The sequence below is a fragment of the Heterodontus francisci genome, chromosome 11 (genome assembly GCF_036365525.1).
Source record: "Heterodontus francisci isolate sHetFra1 chromosome 11, sHetFra1.hap1, whole genome shotgun sequence".
In the NCBI taxonomy this organism is placed as follows: domain Eukaryota; kingdom Metazoa; phylum Chordata; class Chondrichthyes; order Heterodontiformes; family Heterodontidae; genus Heterodontus; species Heterodontus francisci.
The window spans coordinates 94,656,246-94,683,855 of NC_090381.1; the positions used below are offsets into that span (position 1 = coordinate 94,656,246).

General features: G+C 45.2%; 1 protein-coding gene across 1 annotated transcript in view; it reads left to right on the forward strand.

Annotated features, from left to right (window-relative positions):
- Nucleotides 1-27,610, forward strand: part of dner (delta/notch-like EGF repeat containing) — a 342,780-nt gene that overhangs the window by 241,192 nt on the left and 73,978 nt on the right. Inside the window, exon 7 of the mRNA XM_068042557.1 lies at nt 7,883-7,996. Within this exon, the coding sequence (XP_067898658.1) occupies nt 7,883-7,996 (114 nt within the window). The remainder of the gene's footprint in view (nt 1-7,882; nt 7,997-27,610) is intronic.

The window sequence follows — 27,610 nt, forward strand, 5'->3', positions numbered from 1 at the left end:
TCACTCATTTGAATCCTGAAACTAGACTGCATACTGGGACTTCATACACACAAACCTCATGAGTACCCAGGGAAAAATATATAATGGATAACTCCCGGGTACCAGAGTTAATGGCGTATTAGACTTCAGTGTGGTGAAATATTTCACCGAAATGGTATCAGAAGCAATATTCTGCAAAACCAATAGGACCTTTTCATGTGAGGTTATAAAAAGGAAAAGAATGAGAGCACTTCTGAGTGAAAATCTATCTGAAGAGAGTTATCACAAAAAGTGTATAATAGTAAATGTGTTATAGAGAGAGGTGCTAAATGATGGCTATCAATATAACGGCTGTCACGGATGCAAAACCATTATTCCAAAGGCAACAACTGCTGCCTGTGGACTAAATTCATTCTGCTTTAGGAAATAAAAATTGTTCTATTAGCCTCTGAGGACATAAGTGGCAGTGATAAATGCATGGGTCATGCAACCACTGATGCAGAGTGTATTTCAACCACGTTCTTTAAACCTTAAAAGTTTCCTCCAGTTAAATATAGACAATTATGAGGCCATCCATTCCTTAGTCACATTGCTGCACTAAGGTACCTTTGAACATAGTGAACATTGCAATCACCTCACATAAAAAAACCCACTATGTTCCCTGTAAGTTTTTTTTATTCATTCGTGGGATGTGGGCATCGCTGGCTAGGCCAGCATTTATTGCCCATCCCAAATTGCCCTTGAGAAGGTGGTGGTGAAATGCCTTCTTGAACTGCTGCAGTCCATGTGGTGTAGGTACACCCACAGTGCTGTTAGGAATGGAGTTCCAGGATTTTGACCCAGTGACAGTGAAGGAACGGTGATATAGTTCCAAGTCAGGATGGTGTGTGGCTTGGAGGGGAACTTGCAGGTGGTAGTGTTCCCATGCATCTGCTGCCCTTGCAAAGCTAGGTGGTAGAGGTTGCGGGTTTGGAAGGTGATGTTGAAGGAGCCTTGGTGAATTGCTGCAGTGCATCTTGTAGATGGTACACACTGCTGTCACTGTGCATCGATAGTAAAGGGAATGAATGTTGAAGGTGGTGGAAGGGGTGCCAATCAATCGAGCTGATTTGTCCTGGATGGTGTTGAGCTTCTTGAGTGTTGTTGGAGCTGCACCCATCCAGTGGCGAGTGTTCCATCACACTCCCAACTTGTGCCTTGTAGATGGTGGACAGGCTTTGGGGAGTCAGGAGATGAGTTACTCGCCGCAGAATTCCCAGCCTCTGACCTGCTCTTGTAGCCACGGTATTTATGTGGCTGGTCCAGTTCAGTTTCTGGTCAAGGGTAACCCTGAGGCTGTTGATAATGGGGTATTCAGCAATGGTAATGCCAAGGAATATCACGGGGAGATGGTTAGGTTCTCTCTTGTTTGAGATGGTCATTGCCTGGCACTTGTATGGGGCAAATATTACTTGCCACTTATCAGGCCAAGCCTGGCTGTTGTCCAGGTCTTGCTGCATCTGGACACGGGCTGAGGAGTTGCGAATGGTGCTGAACATTGTACAATCATCATTGAACATCCCCACTTCTGACCTTATGATTGAAGGAAGGTCATTGATGAAGCAGCTGAAGATGGTTGGGCCTAGGACACTACCGTGAGGAACTCCTGCAGTGATGTCCTGGAGCTGAAATGATTGACCTCCAACAACCACAACCATCTTCTTTTGTGCTAGGTACCACTCCAACCAGCAGAGAGTTTTCCCCCCGATTGCCATTGACTCCAGTTTTGCTCGGGCTCCTTGATGCCATACATTGGTCAAAAGCTGCCTTGATGTCAAGGGCAGTCACTCTCACCTCACCTTTGGAGTTCAGCTCTTTTGTCCATGTTTGAACCAAGGCTGTAATGAGGTCAGGAGCTGATTGGTCCTGGCAGAACCCAAACTGTGCGTCAGTGAGCAGGATATTGCTGAGCAAGTGCCGCTTGATAGCACTGTTGATAACCTCTTCCATCACTTTGCTGATGATCGAGAGTAGACTGATGGGGTGGTAATTGGCAGGGTTGGATTTGTCCTGTCTTTTGTGTACAGGACATACTTGGGCAATTTTCCACAGTGTTGTAGCTGTACTGGAACAACTTGGCTAGGAGTGCATCTAGTTCTGGAGCACAAGTCTTCAGTACTATTGCTGGAATGTTGTCGGGGCCCATAGCCTTTGCAGTATCTAGTGCCTTCAGCCGTTTCTTGATATCATGTGAAGTGAATCGGATTGGCTAAAGACTGGTATCTGTGATGCTGGGGACTTCAGGAGGAGGCCGAGATGGATCATCCACTGGCCGAAGATGAATGCAAATGCTTCAGCCCTGTCTTTTGCACTGATGTGCTAGGCTCCGCCATTGTTGAGGAAGGTGATATTTGTGGAGTCTCTTTCTCCTGTTAATTGGTTAATTGTCCATCACCATTCACAACTGGATGTGGCAGGACTACAGAGCTTAGATCTGATCTGTTGGTTGTGGGATTGCTTAGCCCTGTCTAGCACATGCTGCTTACGCAGTTTGGCACGCAAGTAGTCCTGTGTTGTAGCTTCACCAGGCTGACACCTCATTTTTAAGTATGCCTGGTGCTGCTCCTGACATGCCCTCCTACACTCTTCATTTTTTTGTTATGCATTCATGGGATATGGGCTTCCATGGCTAGGCCAGCATTTATTGCCCATCCTTAATTGCCCTTGAGAAGGTGGTGGTGAGCTGCCTTCCTGAACTGCTGCAGTCCATGTGAGGTAGGTATACCCACAGTGCTGTTAGAAAGGGGAGTTCCAGGATTGTGATCCAGTGACAGTGAAGGAACGGTGATATAGTTCCAAGTCAGGATGGTGTGTGACTTGCAGGGGAACTTGCAGGTGTTCCCATGCATTTGCTGCCTTTGTCCTACTAGTTGGTAGACATCGCGAGTTTGGAAGGTGCTGTTTAAGGAGCCTTGGTGCATTGCTGCAGTGCATCTTGTAGATGGTACACACTGCTGGCACTGTGCATCGGTGGTGTAGGGAGTGAATGTCTGTGGATGAGGTGCTTTGTCCTGGATGGTGTTGAGCTTCTTGAGTGTTGTTGGAGCTGCACCCATCCAGGCAAGTGGAGAGTATTCCATCACACTCCTGACTTGTGCCTTGTAGATGGTGGACAGGCTTTGGGGAGTCAGGAGGTGAGTTAATCACCGCAGGATTCCTAGCCTCTGCCCTGCTCTTGTAGCCACGGTATTTATATCGCTACTCCAGTTCAGTTTCTGGTGTTGAACCAGGGTTGGCCCCCGGCTTGCTGGTAATGGTGGAGTGGGGGATATACCGGGCCATGAGGTTACAGATTATGGTTGAATACAATTCTGCTGCTGCTGATGGCCCGCAGCGCCTCACGGATGCCTAGTTTTGAGCTGCTAGATCTGTTCAAAATCCAGTAAACATTGGGGCAGGAGATTATTGCTGAGCAAGTTTTGTTGGGTTCAGTTCTCATCTCACAAATCCACAAGTTGAGGAGGCTGGTTCCTTAGCTTTGAGCTTGGTGAGCTTAATAGTTTATTTCTTCTGATTGCATGCAGTGTGATGATTTTAAACAAGATAAAACACTACAGCTTGAATAACAGGATGTTGAATCCTGCTGGTCTTCACACTGATTCACACTATGGCAAGAGATCAAAGTCTTCTGGAGTAAAATTACTTTTCTTTTGAACTGTTGTCTATTGTGTATCCCTGTCTGGTGCAAAAATAAAACGGGAAAGGTAGCCAAACCATGGCTTACAAGGGAAATTAGAGATAGCATTAGATCTAAGAAGTAGGCATATAAATTTGCCAGGAAAAACAACAGACCTGAGGATTGGGAGCAGTTTAGAATTCAGCAAAGGAGGACCTAGGGATTGATTAAGAAGGGGAAAATAGAGTATGAGAGTAAGCTTGCAGGGAACATAAAAACTGACTGTAAAAGTTTCTATAGGTATGTGAAAAGAAAAAGATTGGTGAAGACAAATGTAGGTCCCTTACGGTCAGAAACAGGGGAATTTATTATGGGGAATAAAGAAATGGCTGACCGACTAAATGCATACTTTGGATCTGTCTTCACAAAGGAGGGCACAAATATCATACCAGGAATGTTGGGGAACACAGGGCTTAGTGAGAGAGAGGAACTGAAAGAAATCAGTATTAGTAGAGAAATGGTGTTGGGGAAATTGATGGGATTGAAGGCCGATAAATCCCCAGGGCCTGATAATCTACATCCCAGAGTACTTAAGGAAGTGGCCCGAGAAATAGTGGATGCATTGGTGGTCATCTTCCAAGATTCTATAGACTCTGGAACAGTTCCTACAGATTGGAGGGTAGTTAATGTAACCCCACTATTTAAAAAGGGAGGTAGAGAGAAAGTAGGGAATTATAGACCAGTCAGCCTGATGTCGGTAGTGGGGAAAATTCTAGAGTCCATTATCAAAGAGTTTATAGCAGAGCACTTAGAGAACAGTGGTAGAATCGGGCAGAGTCAGCATGGATTTACGAAAGGGAAATCATGCTTGACAAATCTACTAGAATTCTTTGAGGATGTAACTAGTACAGTTGATGAGGGGGAGCCAGTGGATGTGGTTTATTTGGACTTTCAGAAGGCTTTCGACAAAGTCCCACATAAGAGATTAGCATGCAGATTAAAGCGCATGGGATTGGGGCGGTGTATTGCGATGGATATAAAATTGGTTGGCGGACAGGAAACAAAGAGTAGGGACAAATGGGTCTTTTTCCAAATGGCAGGCAGTGACTAGTGGGGTACCGCAGGGATCGGTGCTAGGACCCCAGCTATTCACAATATACATTAATGATTTAGATGAGGGAACTAAATGTAATATCTCCAAATTTGCAGATGACACAAAACTGAGTGGGAGGGTGAGTTGTGAGGAGGATGCAGAGAGGCTTCAGGTGATTTGGACAAGTTGAGTGAGTGGGCTAATGCATGGCAGATGAAGTATAATGTGGATAAATGTGAGGTTATCCACTTTGGTAGCAAAATCAGGAAGGCAGATTATTATCTGAACGGCTATAAACTGAGAGATGGGAATATGCTGGGAGACCTGGGTGTTCTCGTACACCAGTCGCTGAAGGTAAGCATGCAGGTGCAACAGGCAGTAAAAAAGGCAAATGGTATGTTTGTCTTCATAGCGAGAGGATTCGAGTACAGGAGCAGGGATGTCTTGCTGCAATTATACAGGACCTTGGTGAGACCATACCTGGAATACTGTGTGCAGTTTTGGTCTCCTTATCGGAGGAAGGATGTTCTTGCTATAGAGGGAGTGCAGCGAAGGTTTACCAGACTGATTCCTGGGATGGTGGGACTGACATATGAGGAGAGATTGAGTCGGTTAGGATTATATTCGCTGGAGTTCAGAAGAGTGAGGGGGGATTTCATAGAAACCTATAAAATTGTAACAGGACTTGACAGGGTAGATGCAGGAAGGATGTTCCCGATGGTGGGGGAGTCCAGAACCAGGGGTCATAGTCTAAGGATACTGGGTAAATCTTTCAGGACTGAGATGAGGAGAAATTTCTTCACCCAGAGTGGTGAGCCGGTGGAATTCACTACCACAGAAAGCAGTTGAGGCCAAAACATTGTATGTTTTCAAGAAGGAGTTAGATGTCGCTCTTGGGTCTAAAGGGATCAAAGGGTATGGGGCGAAAGCCGGAACAGGTTACTGAGTTGGATGATCAGCCACGATCATAATGAATGGCGGAGCAGGCTCGAAGGGCCGAATGGCCTACTCCTGCTCCTATTTTCTATGTTTCTATGTTTCTAATATTTATTTAATTTACTGCTTCAAGCATAGATTACGTCAAAGCCAAACATCTACAAATTCTAATCTCTTCCTGCCAATATGTATTGCCTAAATTATTGTGTTTATAAACTATTTCAATGGCAGTTCTTGTATCTTTGATTTTATAGCATTATGAAGCAGGCACCAATTTGTGATTAACTTTGCTACATTGTGTTATCACAGAGTCTTCCTCCTCACCCACCCAGCCACCAGTCATTTCCTGTACATAACTTTTTCACCTTCAGGTTTCCCTTCCAGTTTCTGTCCTTGCCCCTCCCTCCTCTCCTGATTCACTGTAGAGGATGGCAACATGGGTTCTGGCAACATCCCATTGTCTTACCTCAGTGATCATTTTCACATGTGACCCCAGACTGTGAACACAAACAAGCTGTTCAGCTGTGGGGGCTATCACAGCTGTCCATGACTGGCAACATCACGTGTGCACTACCAGTAGGAATAATGAATGGTAATCAGGATTAGGGTCACTGGAAATGTTTTCTCCTCTCTACAACAGCAACAAGTTACATTTAAATAATAACCTTAACATAGTAAAACATCCCAAGGGGCTTCACATAAAATAAAATTGACACAGAGTCCCATTAGGACCTGTGACTAAAAACTTGGTCAAAAAGGTAGGTTTTAAGGAGCTTCCTAAAGAAAGAGAGAGGTTAAGAAATCAGAGAGGTTAAGGGAGGGAACTACAGAGTTTAGGGCTTAGGCAACTGAAGGCACAGCCACCAATGTTGGAGCAATGAAAATCAGGAATATGCAAACAGCCAGAATTGGAGGAGCGCAGAGATCTCGGAGGGTTTTAGGGCTGGAGGAGGTTAGAGAGATAAGAAGGGCCAAGGCTGTGGAGGGATTCGAAAAGTAGACTGAGAATTTTTAAACTGAGGTGTTGCCAGACCAAGAGCCAATGTAGCTCAGTGACCACAAGGGTGGTGGGTGAAGAGGATTTTGTGTAAGTTGGGACACAGGCAGCAGTTTCAGATGAGCTCAAGTTTCAGAGGGTACAAGGAGGAAGGCTGGCCAGGAGGACATTAGAATTGAAAGTCAAGCTTGGAGGTAACAAAGGCATGGATGAGGATTGTAGCAGCAAATGAGCTGAGGCAGGGGCAGAGACAGATGATGTTCCGTAGGTAGAAGAGGCTGGTTTTGGCGATGGTGAGCATATGGTGAGGTCAAAAGCAGAGGTGAGAGTCAAATACCTATGCACTATGAAGATAACTGGAATAACTGCCCTCCCCTTTGCCCCCCCCACCCCACAAAATGAGAATAGTTATCTCAACAGTAGTGAGAGATTAAATCTGGGACCCTAGTGTGTCTGGCTCAGTATCATATTATTTATTCACTAGATTTACTGAGCCATACATGCATGGAGTATCTGCATATGTGCAATATCTAACATACATAGGAGTAGGATTTCCACTTGGGTTCTCTGATTTCTTGCTGTAACTTTGCTGGAAGATTAGCAGATACCCCAGAGAAGTCATGTAAGTGCTGTTTCTTCTGGGTATCTGCCAATGTTACAACAGATTAGAGAATCACCGCTGAAATCTAGGCATCATAATTCATTGATTTACGCACAAACCGAAAAAACACAGCTTTGGGACTGACTTGAGGTGGGAGCCAACAATATAAATATGCTGTTCAACCAGCCCTGTGCACATTCAAGTATTGAACAAGGGTTTTGGCATCCATATTAGCTTAGACCTAGTGTTAGCCACACTACTGTGCCTTAAATTATTTAAAAATGTAAATAATGAAGTGTAAATTGTTAATCTTTCAGATAAGCAATATGCTACTGAGAGGATCAAGCAGGTAAGAGTTAAATGGCCAGATAATCTGTTTTAGTGGTACTGGTGGAGGGATAAATGTTGGCCAGGACACTACAAGTTGCTTCATCCCTGAGGGCAAAAGGTTTTTGCTTTGTAAGTATGAATGCAATGGAGACAATTGATGCAGAACTGTCTTTTGCAAATTCATTGCTAAGCAATGGAAATCTTTTTTATGATTACTTTCTTGATAGAACTTTTGTTCCCTAATAGAAATGAGAAATAGTTATATTTTATGGATCTTTTATGTGTTACCAGGTTACACAGGAGAACTGTGCCAGACTCAAATTGATCACTGTGTCTCACAGCCATGTGAAAATGGAGCCACCTGCATGAGCAGAGCCACTGGCTACAGCTGCCTGTGTCCAGAAGGTAGGCATTGAGCATAAACATTAATTGTTTCAAATCTTCCTCAGTGATGTATCTTGGAAGTGTTCAAAGGGAACTGATTCCATGGGGAATACCCTTCCACCCCAAGGTACTTTAGTATAAAGGAAATAGCTGTGAGGTCCTCCAACCATGGAAGAAATGTGGAATTTCACTGAATTCTGTTAAAGATTTTCAAAAACTGTATCATAAACAGTATGTAAAGGTAAGTACCTTAAAGAGAATAATTAACAGTCTCATTTTCATACGCATTTTATCAGGCTGTCTAAAGTTTCCCAATATAACTGAAAAAGCCATTGAAGAATTTACAATATGCAGTGTGAAATATTTGCTAAAGTTGCAATAATGTGTTGAGGTAATTAGAGCCATTTTAACAGGGGCAGTGACTGCTTTGCATTGGGCCCTGACAGATGTTCAGTTTGTGGCCCTTACGTTTCATTAGATGATGATGCTAAATTCTACCTCTCTGGTGTCAAACTAGTTGAGCCAAATGGTCTTTTTCTGTGCTGAATATTCTATATCAATCTATGGCAGCTTTGCAAGAGATAATATGAAAAGTGTTGGCAAGGTGATCAGGGATCAGTTATTATCATTGTGTAGGTGTCCTTTCACTGAATCCTCACAGGGCTTCTGACTGGCTCAGCTCCCATGCTGCATGTTGCATGGCCTTAACGCTGCCCCTGCCTTTTTGTGTATTGAACATAATGTTCAGAACATATTGTCATGTACAGAAGGGACTGTTCATGTTGGGTCTTTACACAAGACATTCTCCTCGAGTTTCAGAATCACCAGCCACTACTGTAAGTGGACCTCATGTCCCTTACAGACCAGAGTGTGTCTTTATTTGATCCAATATGTAGGTAAATGTAGCAAGCCCCAGAGCTCAGAGAATCCTTGTCACTGTTATATAATTTGCTTACTAGAATATGACTACATGATCTTCTCAACTTTGGTAAGTGGAAAAGCATAGGTGTAATTTGCACCTTTACCATTCAGGTAATAAACTGTCTGAGCCCACTTTGTGCCCCCACTGAAGTTAAATTTTACACCCTCTATCTCCCATAACTGTATTAGCCATACAGGGAGGTCAGTTACTTAGGACAAATGAAATCACTTGATCTTTAATGCATGTCAAATACTTTAAATGATCCATTAAACAAGTGCCAATCCAAACACAATGGCAGCTCTCAAACTACAAACCAAGGCCTTCCTGAAGTATATAAATGTCTGCCTGTGTGAAACTTAGTCAGACTGTAATGTTTTGATTCTATGTAACATGTTGAAACAGCTAGCATTTACTAACATTAAATTTTTGCATGCGTGCCCAGCAAGAAAACATCCAATAAATAATCGGACAAAGAAAAAATGCTTAGTACAGGGATCAAAACGATTCTTTTGTTGCATTGTACAATCTTCCTTTTGGGCCTCCTTATCTCGAGAGACAATGGATACGCGCCTGGAGGTGGTCAGTGGTTTGTGAAGCAGCGCCTGGAGTGGCTATAAAGGCCAATTCTGGAGTGACAGGCTCTTCCACAGGTGCTGCAGAGAAATTTGTTTGTTGGGGCTGTTGCACAGTTGGCTCTCCCCTTGCGCCTCTGTCTTTTTTCCTGCCAACTACTAAGTCTCTTCGACTCGCCACAATTTAGCCCTGTCTTTATGGCTGCCCGCCAGCTCTGGCGAATGCTGGCAACTGACTCCCACGACTTGTGATCAATGTCACACGATTTCATGTCGCGTTTGCAGACGTCTTTATAACGGAGACATGGACGGCCGGTGGGTCTGATACCAGTGGCGAGCTCGCTGTACAATGTGTCTTTGGGGATCCTGCCATCTTCCATGCGGCTCACATGGCCAAGCCATCTCAAGCGCCGCTGACTCAGTAGTGTGTATAAGCTGGGGATGTTGGCCGCTTCAAGGACTTCTGTGTTGGAGATATAGTCCTGCCACCTGATGCCAAGTATTCTCCGAAGGCAGCGAAGATGGAATGAATTGAGACGTCGCTCTTGGCTGGCATACGTTGTCCAGGCCTCGCTGCCGTAGAGCAAGGTACTGAGGACACAGGCCTGATACACTCGGACTTTTGTGTTCCGTGTCAGTGCGCCATTTTCCCACACTCTCTTGGCCAGTCTGAACATAGCAGTGGAAGCCTTACCCATGCGCTTGTTGATTTCTGCATCTAGAGACAGGTTACTGGTGATAGTTGAGCCTAGGTAGGTGAACTCTTGAACCACTTCCAGAGCGTGGTCGCCAATATTGATGGATGGAGCATTTCTGACATCCTGCCCCATGATGTTCGTTTTCTTGAGGCTGATGGTTAGGCCAAATTCATTGCAGGCAGACGCAAACCTGTCGATGAGACTCTGCAGGCATTCTTCAGTGTGAGATGTTAAAGCAGCATCGTCAGCAAAGAGGAGTTCTCTGATGAGGACTTTCCGTACTTTGGACTTCGCTCTTAGACGGGCAAGGTTGAACAACCTGCCCCCTGATCTTGTGTGGAGGAAAATTCCTTCTTCAGAGGATTTGAACGCATGTGAAAGCAGCAGGGAGAAGAAAATCCCAAAAAGTGTGGGTGCGAGAACACAGCCCTGTTTCACACCACTCAGGATAGGAAAGGGCTCTGATGAGGAGCCACCATGTTGAATTGTGCCTTTCATATTGTCATGGAATGAGGTGATGATACTTAGTAGCTTTGGTGGACATCCGATCTTTTCTAGTAGTCTGAAGAGACCACGTCTGCTGACGAGGTCAAAGGCTTTGGTGAGATCAATGAAAGCAATGTAGAGGGGCATCTGTTGTTCACGGCATTTCTCCTGTATCTGACGAAGGGAGAACAGCATGTCAATAGTCGATCTCTCTGCACGAAAGCCACACTGTGCCTCAGGGTAGACGCGCTCGGCCAGCTTCTGGAGCCTGTTCAGAGCGACTCGAGCAAAGACTTTCCCCACTATGCTGAGCAGGGAGATTCCACGGTAGTTGTTGCAGTCACCGCGGTCACCTTTGTTTTTATAGAGGGTGATGATGTTGGCATCGCGCATGTCCTGGGGTACTGCTCCCTCGTCCCAGCACAGGCATAGCAGTTCATGTAGTGCTGAGAGTATAGCAGGCTTGGCACTCTTGATTATTTCAGGGGTAATGCTGTCCTTCCCAGGGGCTTTTCCGCTGGCTAGGGAATCAATGGCATCACTGAGTTCCGATTTGGTTGGCTGTATGTCCAGCTCATCCATGACTGGTAGAGGCTGGGCTGCATTGAGGGCAGTCTCAGTGACAGCATTCTCCCTGGAGTACAGTTCTAGGTAGTGCTCAACCCAGCGGTCCATCTGTTTGCGTTGGTCAGTGATTATGTCCCCCGATTTAGATTTGAGGGGGGTGATCTTCTTGATGGTTGGCCCAAGAGCTCTCTTCATGCCATCATACATTCCTCTGATGTTTCCGGTGTCTGAGGCCAGCTGAATATGACTGCATAGGTGTTGCCAGTAGTCGTTTGCGCAACGCCTAGCTGTTCTTTGTGCAGTACTTCTGGCTGCTTTAAGTGCTGCGGATGTTAAATCGCTGGGGGCTTTCTTGTAGTTCAAAAGTGCAATGCGCTTAGCGGCTATGACAGGTTCCAGCTCTTCATTATGAGATTGAAACCAGTCTGCATTTCTCTTCGCACTTTTGCCGTAGGTGGTCAAAGCTGACTCATAGATGGCGTCTCTGATGTGGGCCCACTTGGTCTCAGCATCCCCTGTGGGAGTGTTTTGAAGGGCTGTTACAAGTGAATTTAGAAATTTTTGTAACAGCTGTGGGTGAGAAATTCTGCTCGTGTTGATGCGCGGGTGGCCCTTCTGCTTGGAATGATGCAACTTCTTTGGTCTGAGTCTAACCTTGCTGCACACCAGGGAGTGGTCGGTGTCGCAGTCCGCACTGTGGAAGCTGCGTGTGATTTGAACACTGTTTAAGGCGGCTCGCCTTGTGACAATGAGGTCTAGCTGGTGCCAACGACGTGATCTTGGGTGCCTCCATGAAACCTGGTGACAGGGTTTAGTGTGAAAGAACGAGTTGGTGATGCAGAGGTTATGATAGGTACACAACTCAAGCAGTCTCTGCCCGTTCTCATTCATCCTTCCAACGCCATAGCGCCCAAGGCAGGAGGGCCATGAGTCATGGTCGGCCCCAACCCTGGCATTAAAGTCCCCCAGCAGGAATAGGTGTTCGGTGTTGGGGATGCTGCTAATGATGTTATGGAGTTGTTCATAGAACTGGTCTTTAGCTTCAGGTGCGGAACAGAGTGTTGGAGCATAGATGCTGAGTAGGTGTACTGGACCAGAGGTGGTGAGCAGTCGGATGGACAGTATGCGTTCCGAGCCATTTGAGGGAGGCTCTATCATGCTGAGCAAGGAGTTTCTGATGGCGAAGCCCACTCCATGCTGTCTTGGTTCTTCAGGATCCCTGCCCTGCCAGAAGAAGGTGTAGTCTTGCTCTGCTAGAGAGCCACTCGCGGGGAGGCGAGTCTCCTGAAGTGCTGCAATGTCCACATTGAGTCTACTGAGCTCGTTGTTAATGATGGCGGTCTTCCGAGAATCGTTGATTTGTGTAAGGTCTTCCGACAGGCCAGGACACATAGTTCTGACGTTCCAGCTTGCAAAGCGAAGGGCTGGTACCTTCTTTCCTTTTTTCATGTTGTTTGGTGCGGTGTATCAGTCCACCTTTTGGGCAATGACCCTGAGCTCCAAGCACCCATTGAAGCAGGCAGACTGTGGCGGGACAGAACCTTATTGACCGGGGGCTGCCCGGTTTGAGGCGGGCGGTAGCTATCCAGTGAGGTGCAATGACCTCTCCCACCGACAAAGGCAACCCGTGGCGCCCAGTTTCTACGCCAATTTATCTGGACTTATAACCCGTAACTGCTGCCTTCCGTGTTGTTTCAGTCGCTGTGAGGCAACTATGGAGTGACCTCTCCATGGCGCATGCCTGGGCAAATTTATGGAGGTTGAGAGTTGCCCAGTCGTCAAAACCCCCCTCTCGGCCTTTCTGGTGGGGTCCAAAGGAATGCAGGACACGACGTTTGGCACCAGTATGGCTGCAGGAACTGCCGGAAACATGCCAAAGGTGACACATGACCGCCTACGGGGTTCCGCTCCGGATTTTCTGTTAGGGTTTACTCCCTTAGCCTTGGTCTCTCCCGAGACGCCCACAAGGCAGTGGGGTTGTTGGGGCCCCTACACAGGTGTAGGATGGTGCCGGTGGGAGGAGGGGATGCAAGGGGAGGGGTAGAGGGAGGGGGTGGGAGGGGGGTGCAGGGGAAGGGGGTGCGGGGTGAAGATGGTGCGAGGGGGGGGGGCGGGCTGGGACGGGGTTGTGAGGGGGTGAGCTGAGAGGGTGGAGCAGGGAAGGGGACGGGGGTGGGGGGGGGGTGGAAGGGGGGTAAAGGGGGGGGGGAGGGGGGGTGGAATCTGGTGCAGGTAATAAGCCATTTCCTCAGTGCCCACCATCGACGTCCGGAAAGCTCATCCACGTCCTTCGGGAGGTGAAGCATCATTTGGCAGACTTAGAAGTGATTACATTTGCTAAGGGTTTTTCTTTGCAGTGGTTTAAATAAAGGCATGCAGCATTGCCGACAGTGCGCTGCAGATGCTCTCCGAGCCATCTCCCGCGGGCGCTTTGAAGTTGCGGCCGGGGGGGCCGTTCGTGGATGTTTTGGGTGTTCGGGGCACCTTTTCACAGGACTTCTCTCGGGTCCCGCAGCTCCTTCTTCACCTCAATGGACTTACTGCATGCCGTGGCTGCAGACACTCTGGACTGTGAAGACAGCAGGATCGGAGATTAAAGTATCGGCAGCTGTTCACGTCAGTTTCATCCGGATCAATTTCATTGAGAAAACAAAGAGCAGGTGTGGCTGGGGGAGGGCAGTGGGCCCAGGTAACATACACTAAACTAACTGTTAACTTTTAGATAGGGCTAAAATGAACTGATTTAAAGAGCCAGGGGAATTTAAACAGTTTAAGAGGGCAGATTGGGGGAGAAAACGTTAGGGATGGGAGCAGATGGCCATGGATAGAGTTGAACAGCAAGGGAGCTTCCTAGGGAGCTTCCAGCCCAGGAGCCATCTTGGAATTGTACAATAGAAGGATATAAATTCAAATCAAGTGCAAGGTGAAACTTGATAGCTTCTTGTCATCTAACTTCATGGAATGCGATGCAAGACACCATGATGATACCCAAACAGATGGGATCCATAGAGGAAGACAATTGATGGTATTTGTGTACTTTATGAGACAGGCCCTTGCTTGACTTGAAAAGATATTCAGTGGTAATATGTAATAGTGTTAATCATCGGTCTGCCTCCCGTGCCAACAGCCCAAATGGGTACTTCTAATATCTGCCACAGTTCTTCCTCACAAACAGGAGTAATACAGGAGCTGTTATATCCTTGTTACTATCCTGTTATAATTCCCTACTTAATAGCAGTAGGCATAATTAGGATAACTCTCTACATTGTTGTTGTCATTTCAAGTTGTGATTAAAATACATTTAGAGATTTTACTTTAAAAATTCATGTACCGATATGTTCTAATTAGCAGAGCTTTCCCTTTGCCAAACCATCATTTCCTCTCCTACTTTTATACTTCACACTACATTCTATATTAAACACTGCTGAATTGTAATCGTACATGACGATGTTGTCAGAATAGTCAGCAGAATCTCTCAGGCGGTTAATCTGAGAGAGACATCCTGCTGTCATAGTTTTGTGAATTCTATTGTTCAATGGGCTACTAAAAAATGCTGACACTTCTCTCCCCTCAGGGGAAGCATCTGGCCTCCATGTATTAGCTCTCTTATGACAGAACTGGGTTTAGAGATTTCGTCATATGGTTTGGCTTTTACTCCAATCTACCACCTATTTTAGGGAGGGAGTGGGGCAGTAAATGAAGTAAAATGTATTTTACAGCCTATCTACTTAAAACTGCCACAGAAAATCTGCAGCTAAATTATTTTCCCAATAAAACTCTTTGAAGGCCCAACAGAAGTTGATCCACCTCGTGAAAATGGAGTCTCAGGGTTGGTGGGATGGTGGGGGGAGGGGGGTGGTAGTTAGAAGGGTGGGGTCTAACTGTTATGAGTAGGCTATTTAGTCCCTTGAGCCTGTTCTGCCATTCAATGAGATCATGGCTGATCTATAATCTAACTCCAATTACCCACCTCTGCTCCATATCCCTTAACTTTGGCTAACAGAAATCTATCAATCTCAGTCCTAACAATTGATCTAGCATCAATTGCCAATTGTGGAAAAGAGAGTTCCAAACTTCTACCACCCTTTATGTGAAGACGTGGTTCCTAATTTCACTCCTGAAAGGTCTGGCACTAATTTTTTGACCATGCCCCCTAGTCCTAGACTCCCCGAATAGTGGAGATACTTACTCCCTATCTACTCTATTGGATCCCCTTGAAACCTTCGATCAAATCACCCCTTTAACCTTCTAAATTCCAGGGAATACAGCCCAAGTTTGTTTAATCTCTTCTCATAGTTTAACCCTTCGAGTCTAGGTATCATTCTAGTAAATCTACACTGTACTCCCTCCAAGACCAATATATCATCATCATAGAGTCACTGCAACACAGAAAGAGCCCACTCGGCCCATCAAGTCCATATCCTTCCTAAGGTGTGCGCTCACGGTACTCCAGGTGTGCTCTAATCAGGGCTTTGTATAGCTACACATGACTTCTACCCCCTTGTATTCTATTCCTCTTGATATGAAGGCCAGTATTCAATTAGACTTCTGGATTATTTTCTGTACCTGTTCATGACATTTTAATGATCTGTCTACCTGGACCCCAACGTCTCTTTGGACCTCCACTATTTCTAGCTTTTTACCATTCTAAAAGTACCCTGCTCTAACCTTTTTAGGCCCTCCTCCTGAGGTCCCCACCATCATAAATGCTAGTCTTCAGACAGTTCAATTCACTCCATTTGATATCAAGAAGCAGCTGAAGCTCTGGATACTGCAAAGCCTATGGACCCTGACAACATCCCAGCTGTAGTACTGATGACTTGTGCCCCAGAACTAGCCGTGCTCCTTGCCAAGCTATTCCAGTACAGCCACAACACATGCTTTCACCCCCTTGCTTATCAAGAATCTATCTACCTCTGCCTTAAAAATATTCAAGACTTTGCTTCCACTGACTTTTAAGGAAGAGAGTTCCAAAGACTCACGACCCTCTGAGAGAAAAAAATTCTCCTCATCTCTGTCTTAAATGGGTGACCCCTTATTTTTAAATAGTGACCCCCAGTTCTAGATTCTCCCACAAGGGGAAACATCCTTTCCACATCAACCCTGTCAAGACCCCTCAGGATCTTATATGTTTCAATCAAGTCACCTCTTACTCTCCTAAACTCCAGCGGATACAAGCCTAGCCTGTCCAACCTTTCCTCATAAGACAACTCACCCATTCCAGGTTATTAGTCTAGCAAACCTTCTCTGAACTGCTTCCAACACATTTACATCCTTCCTTAAATAAGGAGACCAATACTGTACACAGTACTCCAGATGTGGTGTCACCAATGCCCTTCGTAACTGAAGCATAACCTCCCTACTTTTGTATTCAATTCCCCTCACAATAAACGATAACATTCTATTAGCTTTCCTAATTACTTGTTGTACCTGCATACTAACCTTTTGTGATTCATGTACTTAGACACCCAAATCCCTCTGCAATCTCTCACCATTTAGATAATATGCTTCTTTTTTATTCTTCCTGCCAAAATGGACAATTTCACATTTTCCCACATTATTCTCTATCTGCCAGATCTTTGCCCATTCACTTAAACCTATTTATATCCCTTTGTAGCCTCCTTATGTCCTCTTCACAACTTACTTTCCTACCTATCTTTGTGTCATAGAGAACAAAGAACAAAGAAAATTACAGCACAGGAACAGGCCCTTCGGCCCTCCAAGCCTGCGCCGATCCAGATCCTCTATCTAAACATGTCGCCTATTTTCTAAGGGTCTGTATCTCTTTCCTTCCTGCCCATTCATGTATCTGTCTAGATACATCTTAAAAGACGCTATCGTGCCCGCGTCTACCACCTCCGCTGGCAACGCGTTCCAGGCACCCACCACCCTCTGCGTAAAGAACTTTCCATGCATATCCCCCCTAAACTTTTCCCCTCTCACTTTGAACTCGTGACCCCTAGTAATTGAATCCCCCACTCTGGGAAAAAGCTTCTTGCTATCCACCCTGTCTATACCTCATATGATTTTGTACACCTCAATCAGGTCCCCCCTCAACCTCCGTCTTGCTAATGAAAATAATCCTAATCTACTCAAACTCTCTTCATAGCTAGCGCCCTCCATACCAGGCAACATCCTGGTGAACCTCCTCTGCACTCTCTCCAAAGCATCTACATCCTTTTGGTAATGTGGTGACCGGAACTGCACGCAGTATTCCAAATGTGGCCAAACCAAAGTCTTATACAACTGTAACATGACCTGCCAACCCTTGTACTCAATACCCCGTCCGATGAAGGAAAGCATGCCTTATGCCTTCTTGACCACTCTATTGACCTGCGTTGCCACCTTCAGGGAACAATGGACCTGAACACCCAAAGCTCTCTGTACATCAATTTTCCCCAGGACTTTTCCATTTACCGTATAGTCATCAACAAATTTAGTAACCATACCTTTGGTCCCTTCATCCAAGTCATTTATATAAATTGTAAAAAGTTGAGGCCCCAGCACACCACTCGTTCCATCTTGTCAACCAGAAAGTGATCCGTACGTTTCCTACCAGCCAGCCAATCTTCTACCCATGCCAATATGTTACTCCCTACACCGTGAACTTTTATTTCCGCAAAAACCTTTGATGTGGCACCTTATCAAATGCCTTCTGGAAATCTAAGTACAGTACATCCCTTTATCCACAGCACGTACTACTTCTTCGAAGAACTCTAATAAAAACATGGTTAAACATGATTTCTCTTTCACAAGACCAAGTTGACCCTGCCTGATTACCCTGAATTTTTCTATATGCCCTGCTATAACATGTTTAATAATAGCTTCTAACATTTTCTCAATGACAGATGTTAAGCTAACTGGCCTGTAGTTTCCTGCTTTCTGTCTCCCTCCCTTTTTGAATAAAGGAGTTACATTCTCTATTTTCCAATCTAATGGATCCTTCCCTGAATCTAGGGAATTTTGGTAAATTAAAACCAATGTATCAACTATCTCACTAGCCACTTCTTTTAGGACCCTAGGGTGAAGTCCTTCAGGATCCGGGGACTTGTCAGCCTGCAGTTTCAACAATTTGCTCAGTACCACTTACCTGGTGATTGTAATTTTCTTGAGTTCCTTCCTCCCATTTCCTGATTTACAGCTATTCCTGGGATGTTGCTTGTATCCTCTACAGTGAAGACTGATGCAAAACACCTGTTCATTTCATCCACCATCTCCTTATTTTCCATTTTTAATTCCCCAGACTCAATTTGTATAGGTCCAATGCTCACTTTGTTAACTCTTTTCTTTTTAAAATATCTATAGTAACTCTTACTATCTGTCTCCACATTTATAGCCAGCTTTCTCTCATACTCTAACCTTTCCCTCCTCATCAATCCTTTAGTCATTCTTTGCTGCTCTTTATATTCTGTCCAATCGTCTGACCTGCCACCCATCCCTGCGCAATTATATGCTTTTTCTTTATGTTCGATACTACCTTAAACTTTTTAGTTAACCACAGATAGTGGGTCCTCCCCGTGGAATTTTTCCTTCTCGTTCGAATCTATTCTGTGTATTCTGAAACATCCCCCTAAAGGTCTGCCACTGCATCTCTATTGACCCATCCCTTAACCTAACCTGCCAGTTCACCCCTGCTAGCTCTGCTTTCATGCCCTCACAATTGCCACCATCCAAGTTCAAAATACTAGTCCTGGACCCTTTCCTCTCTCCCTCAAACTGAATGCAAAACTCAATCCACCATGCTCGCTGCTACCCAGGGGCACCTTCACTATGAGGCCATCAACCAATCCCATCTCGCTGCACAACACCAGGTCCGGTACAGCCTGCCCTTTGGTCAGCTCCAGAACGTGCTGCTCCAAGAAACCATCCCAAAAACATTCCATGAACTCCTCATCCAGGCCACCCCTGCCCATCCAATCCTTACAATCTACATGCAGACCAAAATCCCCCATGATTATCGCCGCACACTTCTGACAAGCGCCCACTATTTCCTCCCCTATACTCTGTCCCAAACATGTGGATACTGCTAGGGGGGCTGCACACCACTCCCATGAGTGACCTCCTGCCCCCATCATTTCCCATCTCCTCCCAAACCGCCTCTACAACCAAACACAGGCCATCTCTCTCCAATGTGCTGTCACCATCACCAATCAAAAGAGCCACCCCTCCATCCCCTCCTAGCCTCCTGTCCTTCCCAAATACCATGCACCCTTCTACATCCAGGTCCTAATCTATGTCATCCTGCAGCCAGGTCTCCGCAGTGGCCATCAGATCGCACTCACCTATTTCTCTTTGTGCTATCAGTTCATCTGTCCTGCCTTGAATGCTATGCACATTCAGATACAGAGCCCTTAGTTTTGTCCTTTTATTATTTTTGTAATGTCTAGCCTTGACTGCTGATTTACTCTTAGATTTGTACTCTCCATCTCCAGGTATGTCCTGACGACAAAAAGCAGGACAAATCCAATCCACCCAATTAGTGCCCCATCAGTCTACTCTCAATCGCCAGAAAAGGGAAGGTGTTGAGGACAGTGCTATCTAGCGGGTCAGGCAGCATCTGTGGAGAAAGAAGCAGAGTTAACATTTCAGGTCTGTGACCTTTCATCAGAACTGGCAAAGGTTAGAAAAGAATTAGATTTTAAGCAAGAGAAGGTGGGGGGTTTGGTGGGACAAAGGCAAAGAGTGTGGTTAAAGACAAAGCATTAGTCCAGTGTGAGTGTTAAGCCAGACGCACAAACATGAAAAACAGGCACATGTTTAAAAAATAAAATAAAATAATAAACAAGGGAAAATATTTTTTAAAAGGCCAGTCATGCTCTGAAATTGTTGAACTCAATGTTCAATCCACAAGGTTGTAGAGTGCCTAATCAAAAGATGAGGTGCTGCTCCTCCTCCAGCTTGTGTTGATGTTCACTGGAACACTGCAACAGGCCAAGGACAGACATGTGGGCATGGGAGCAGCGGGGTGTGTTGAAATGGCAAGCAGCCGGAAGCTCAGGGTTATGCTTTCGGACTGAGCGAAGGTGCTCCTCAAAGCGGTCACCCAACCTATGTTTGGTCTCCACAGTGTAGAGGCAACCACATTGTGAGCAGCGAATACAGTACACTAAATTGAAGGAAGTACAAGTAAATCGCTGTTTCACCTGGAAGGAATGTTTGGGGCTTTGGATGATGAGGAGAGAGGAGATAAAAAGGCAAATATTACACCTCCTGCGATTGCATGAGAACGTGTCGTGGGAAGGGGACGAGGTTTCAGGGGTAATGGAGGAGTGGACCAAGGTGTTGCGGAGGGAACATTCCCTTTGGAATGCTGACAGGGGAGGGGAGAGAAAGATGCGTTTGGTGGTGGCATCATGCTAGAGGTGGTGGAAATGGCAGAGGATGATCCTTTGGATGTGGAGGCTGGTGGAGTGGAAAGTGAGGACAAGGGGAATCCTATCGCGGTTCTGGGAGGGAGGGGAAGGGGTGAGGGCAGAAGTGCGGGAAATGGGTCGGACATGGTTGAGGGCTATGTCAACCACAGTGGAGGGGGGATCCTCAGTTGAGGAAAAAGGAAGACATGTCAGACGCGCTGTTATGGAAGGTTGCATCATCATCCTTTGTCCTGCACGGTGTTCAGTCCCATTCATAACTCCACAGATAATAAATTAGCCTGTCTCCACATGCAGCAAGACCAGGACAACATTCAGCTTGGGCTGATAGTGACATTCATGCCCCCACAGCTGCCAGGCAATGATCATCACCAACAAGAGAAAATATAACCATCTCCCCTTGACATTTAATGGCATCACCATCACTGAATACCTTAACATCATACCTGGGGGTTACCATTGTCCAGAAACTTAACTGGATCAGCCATATAAATACTGTGGCTTTAAGAGCAGGTCAGAGCCTAGGGATTCTATGATGAGTAACGCACTCCCTGACTCCCTAAAGCCTGTCCATCATCTGCAAGGCACAAGTCAGGAATGTGATAGAATACTCTCCACTTTCCTGATGTCTCCAGCTCCAACAAAACTCAACACCATCGAAGACAAAGCAGCCCGTTTGATCGGCACCCCATCCACCACCTTCAACATTCGCTCCCTTCACCAGTGGTGCACAGTGGCAGCAGTCTACAAGATGCACTGCAGCAACTCGCCAAGGCTCCTTTGACAGCACCTTCCAAACTCGTGACCTCTACCACCTAGAAGGACAAGGGCAATAGATGCATGGGAACACCACCATCTGCAAGTTCCCCTCCTAGCCACACACCATCCTGACTTGGAACTATATCACTGTTCCTTCACTGTCACTGGGTCAAAATTCTGGAACTCCCTCCATAACAGCACTGTGGGTGTACCTACATCAGATGGACTGCAGCAGTTCAGGAATGCGGATCACCGCCACCTCCTCAAGGGCAAGTAGGGATGGGCAATAAACGCTGGCCTTGCCAGCGATGCACACATGCCAAAAGCAAATTTTTAAAAATCACCTTATATTAGCCTACATTGAAATTAATTTGCCACAGTTTTTCCCATTCACTTAATCCATCAATGTCTTTGTGAACTTACACTTCCTTCGACACTGCTTGCAATCTTTGCATCATTGGCAAATTTGGACATGTAGCTTTCTATCCCATCATCTAAGTTGTAAATGAATACAGTAAATAGTTGAAGCTCCACCAGAGATCCTTGTGGGACACCATTAATCATACCCTGCGAATTAGGTACCTGTCCATTATCCCTCCACATTGTCTCCTTCTACACAGCAAATTTCCTAACCAGGTCAATAATTTGTGTTAAATTCCATAAGCTTCAACTTTAATATACAGTCTCTTATGAGGAACTTTATCAAATGCTTTCTGAAAGTCCTTATAAATAACATCTATAGACATTCCCCTGTCCACTGCTGTAGTCACGTCTTCAAAAAATACAATCGGATTTGTCAGGTATGACTTACCCTTTGCAAATCCATGTTGGCTCTTGCTAATCAGCTGAAATTTTTCAAGATGTTCAGTCACCCTATTCTTAATTATAGACTCTAGTTATTTCCCGACAACAAATGTTAGGCTAACTTGTCTATCATACCCTGGTTTCCCTCTCTCACCTTTCTTAAATAGCGGAGTGACATGCGCCATTTTCCAATCTAAAGAGAAGGTTCCCAAATCAAGAGAACTTTGGAAAATTATAGTTCAGGCACCTACAATGTTCTCACCTACTTCTTTTAAAATCCTAAGATGGAAGCTATCTGGCCCGGGGGATTTATCACTCTTTTGTACCATTAATCTCTCCATTATTGTTACCTTGCTTATGTTAATTTTTTTGAGTGCCAGTTCCTGATTCACTGATATTTTCCCTGTGATGTCTGGCATGCTGATCTCTTCTTCTACTGTAAATACTGACATAATGTCATACTGACGGCATGTCTGCCGTCACCTGATTTTAATTAACAACATCACCATTATTAGTTTTCAAGGGGCCCACATTGCTTCTGACAACCCTCTTTTTCCTAATGTAATTGTAAAAATTTTTGTGTTGATTTTGATATCCCTTAGAAGTTTTTTTTCATACTCCCTTTTTGTATCTCTTACTATCTGTTTTGTCACCCTACATTGTTTTCTTGTATCTTTCCCATTCACCAGGATCTGTGCTACATTTGCATTTTGTATGCATTTTCTTTTAGTGTGATGTTGTCTCGTACCTCTTAGTTGTCCATGGCTGTCTATTTTGGCAAATAGAGCTCCTGCCCTTTAAGGGTTTAAACTGGTTCATATCATGCTAAATTCTTTTTTGAATATCTCCCTGAATATCTTCTGTCGTTTTACCCTTTTAAAAAAATTCTTTCATGGGATGTGGGCATCGCTGGCAGGCAGGCATTTGTTGCTCATTCATAATTGCCCTTGAACTGAATGGCTTGCTGGGCCATTTTAGAGGGCAGTTAAGAGTCAACCACATTGCTGTGGGTCTGGAGTCACATGTAAAGCCAGATCAGGTAAGGAGGGCAGAATTCCTTCCCTAAAGGACATTAGTGAACCAGATGGGTTTTTACAACAATCGATGATAGTTTCATGGCACTATTACTGATGACTAGCTTTAACAAATTTGCCCGGTTTACTGTGAACCGTCTCCATCTCATTCCATTGAAGTCAGCCTTGCCTAAGTTTGGACTCTTAGTAGCTCTGAGCCATTTCCTCCACTTCCATCTTAAATCTGCCCCAAATAATTATCACCACTATATAATTGGTGGTTGTTGGATGATTGCTTTAAGAGTGATGTGCCTTTAAGAATTCAGTATGCTAATGAGCTAAGTACCAGAATGTAATTGTGTGACGAGAAATAGGAAATAGGAGTAGGAGTAGGCCGTTTGGCCCATCGAGTCTGCTCCGCCATTCAAACAGATCATGGATGATCATCTACCTCAATGCCATTTTTCCCCACTATCCCCATGTCCCTTGATGTCATTAGTATTCAGAAATCTATTGATTTCTCTGAAATCCTCTGAAGAAGGAATTTTCCTCCACACAAGATCAGGGGGCAGGTTGTTCAACCTTGCCCGTCTAAGAGCGAAGTCCAAAGTACGGAAAGTCCTCATCAGAGAACTCCTCTTTGCTGACGATGCTGCTTTAACATCTCACACTGAAGAATGCCTGCAGAGTCTCATCGACAGGTTTGCGTCTGCCTGCAATGAATTTGGCCTAACCATCAGCCTCAAGAAAACGAACATCATGGGGCAGGATGTCAGAAATGCTCCATCCATCAATATTGGCGACCACGCTCTGGAAGTGGTTCAAGAGTTCACCTACCTAGGCTCAACTATCACCAGTAACCTGTCTCTAGATGCAGAAATCAACAAGCGCATGGGTAAGGCTTCCACTGCTATGTTCAGACTGGCCAAGAGAGTGTGGGAAAATGGCGCACTGACACGGAACACAAAAGTCCGAGTGTATCAGGCCTGTGTCCTCAGTACCTTGCTCTACGGCAGCGAGGCCTGGACAACGTATGCCAGCCAAGAGCGACGTCTCAATTCATTCCATCTTCGCTGCCTTCGGAGAATACTTGGCATCAGGTGGCAGGACTATATCTCCAACACAGAAGTCCTTGAAGCGGCCAACATCCCCAGCTTATACACCCTACTGAGTCAGCGGCGCTTGAGATGGCTTGGCCATGTGAGCCGCATGGAAGATGGCAGGATCCCCAAAGACACATTGTACAGCGAGCTCGCCACTGGTATCAGACCCACCGGCCGTCCATGTCTCCGTTATAAAGACGTCTGCAAACGCGACATGAAATCGTGTGACATTGATCACAAGTCGTGGGAGTCAGTTGCCAGCATTCGCCAGAGCTGGCGGGCAGCCATAAAGACAGGGCTAAATTGTGGCGAGTCGAAGAGACTTAGTAGTTGGCAGGAAAAAAGACAGAGGCGCAAGGGGAGAGCCAACTGTGCAACAGCCCCAACAAACAAATTTCTCTGCAGCACCTGTGGAAGAGCCTGTTACTCCAGAATTGGCCTTTATAGCCACTCCAGGCGCTGCTTCACAAACCACTGACCACCTCCAGGCGCGTATCCATTGTCTCTCGAGATAAGGAGGCCCAAAGAAGAATTGATTTCTGTCTTGAACATGTTCAATGATTGAGCTTCCACAGCTCTCTGGGATGGAGAATTCCACAGATTCACCACCCTCTGAGTAAAGAAATTCCTTCTCATCTCAGTCTTAAATGGCCTGCCCCTTATTCTGAGACTGTGTCCCCTTGTTCTCGACACACCAGCCAGAGGAAACATCCATAGTCACTCTGCACTGTAATACCTGGACAAAGGTTCTGTATATAGTTTGCTCTGTATTGTATACTAGTTTAGCTGTTAATAAACCTTCTAGAGATCTTCAAGGAACTGGAATCCATGTACCTCATTGTGTTGCTTAAGGTAACACAAAGAAACTCATGATATCGTGGTTGTGATGGTGAAAAGACAAGATATAAGCTTAAAAACCATGGATAAGACAACAAGCGAGTAAAGAAACGGTGAAACAAATACCTGAAAAGAGTGAAAGAAAGCTACATACCTTAGAAGGCTGAGAAAAGCTCCCTAGAACGGAAAGATGGATGAAAAGCAAGCTATCGGGTGAGTCATTGTGCCGATGATCGAGAAATCCTGGTTTAAAAAAAAGCCTTTGAAGAGTTTAAAAAAAAATCATTTTCCAAAGGCTCCGTGTGAGTGAGGAAAAAAGAGGGGGAAACCCTGAAAAGCACATGAACTGAAAAAAACAAAGTCCAATAATAAAAAAGCCAAACACAGCAGAGTCCCCATTAAAGCAGTCAAGCTGAAAAAAATCATTAAACCAGTCAAGCGTGAAGAAAATAAATAAACTCTAGTGAGAAATAAAAGCAAAGAGGAAAACCCTTGAACTGCCTATCGAACATCTGTGTAAAGATACAAGCGAAGTGCTGAAAGGAAAAACAGAGAACACTGTCAAGCGCCTGTTACACTCCATCAAAGCAGCCAGCCTGAAGAAAAGAATTTCTTAAAGGGGGGACAGCGCAGAGTTAATAAAACAAATTTTAAGCCACAAATTGAAAAGTCATAATAAGTAGAGTTCTGAAGGCACACACATAGCTGAACAAAGTTAGATATAGAGCAGAAAGCAAACAAACAGCAGAGGGATGGTTATTAAATTTCCCAGCATGAACTGGAAGGCCATTGATATCCTATCTGAGTTTAAAGTTTCCAAACAAAGAATGCAGTTATGTTTCATAGACCAAGTGATTGCAGAACCAGAGAGGCAAGCTGTGAAAATAATGATAGCCGTTGGAAATGAGGGGTTATACAGAATCAATAACTCTGGCTTATCTGAAGAGGACCAGAAAGATCCCGCAAAGATATGGAAAGTGCCAGAAGATCCGCTTTGGGTAAGAGTGAATTTTAGAATTCATCGCCTGGAATTAATGTCTTACAGGCAACAGCCACAGGAATCAATAGATCAATTCATCAGTAGATGCTGTAGTAAGGACAATGATTGTGACTTTTCAGAAACTGAGCTGTCGGTGCGAATAATGGAGCTGGTAATTGTCTCAATACCAATTGAAGCATTTCAAAAAGACCTCTTGGGGAAAAAGAAAGGTCACAGCATTGATGCACTGCTGGAAGATAGCAGGAAATATGAAGCTATTGCAGCTGGACAACAGCATCTGCAAGCACTAGGTGCAGCCGACAATATCGGTATGATAACCAGATCGCAAAAAGCAAGCAAGCTGTGTGGTAAATGTGGTTTGTTCCACTCACCACAAAGTTATCCTGCATTTCAAGATCTGTACAAGGTGTGCAGTGCAAAAGGACACTGGGCCTGCCTATGCAAGAAATCTGGCTCAAACGTTGCAGCCAGAAGTCACAATAGGACACAAACAAACAGAAGACAGGTGCAGAAACATGGAAACAGCAGCAAGGAGAGCGCCATAGACCTGCGCAAACACAAGCCGATACATGAAGTCCACAGCGAAATAGACCTGAGGCAAGACTCAAAGTGGAGGGGTCTCAGCCACAAGATGAGCAGGCATTTCACATTGTGAACCTGACACATTGTGTTGATAAAGTCAAAAAACTGGAAGCATTTGCTACTATTAATATCATGTGCCCAAAAAAGGTTGGCAAACACACACTCAGGACTAAGATTGACACAGGAGCTAGTGCAAATATCCTATCAGTCCAAATCCTGAAGGATATGTACCGGGGTCATTGGAAATTACTGATATAACTGACAACTGCAAAGTTACTTGCATACAATAGGTCACCTATCCCTTGCAATGGCACACTAACAATGCAATGAAGCTATGGCAAATTGGCATGGAAACCACAAATATTTTACCTGGTAGACACAGGTGGACCAGCAGTGGTAGGGCTACCAGCGTGTAAGGACCTCAACATCGTGACTATCCATGAGATCAACAAGGTACCCATTACAGCAGAAAAGACCAATGGTACCTGCATTGAGTCAGTCCAGGTTTTACAACAAATTTACACGGATAGGTTCGGCTCTACAGGAGATTTCAAAGGCGATACCGTACTGCACCTCAAAGAGGGTGCACTCCCTGTGTCCAGCCCCCTAACGTCTGAGAACCTCCTCACTGTGTCATGGCATTTTACTTGCACAAGCAGCAACATGGAGACACGCACTTGGGAGGATTTAATTTTCACATGCCATGACACAGTTCTTCCAGGATCTCAGTGGTTGCGGTTTGGAGAGTATCAGCCCCTTCTCAGAGACGCCACACCAAGAGAATGAAAATCCAAATTCAGATGGTGAAAGTTCTTTGTCAACAGGCAGTGTTTCTTCACGCTCAGGCAACTCAGAAGAAGGGATTGGACGTGAAAAGCAAAGGCTTGCAGTTGGGAGCATTGCCAAGGGAAAATCTCCAAG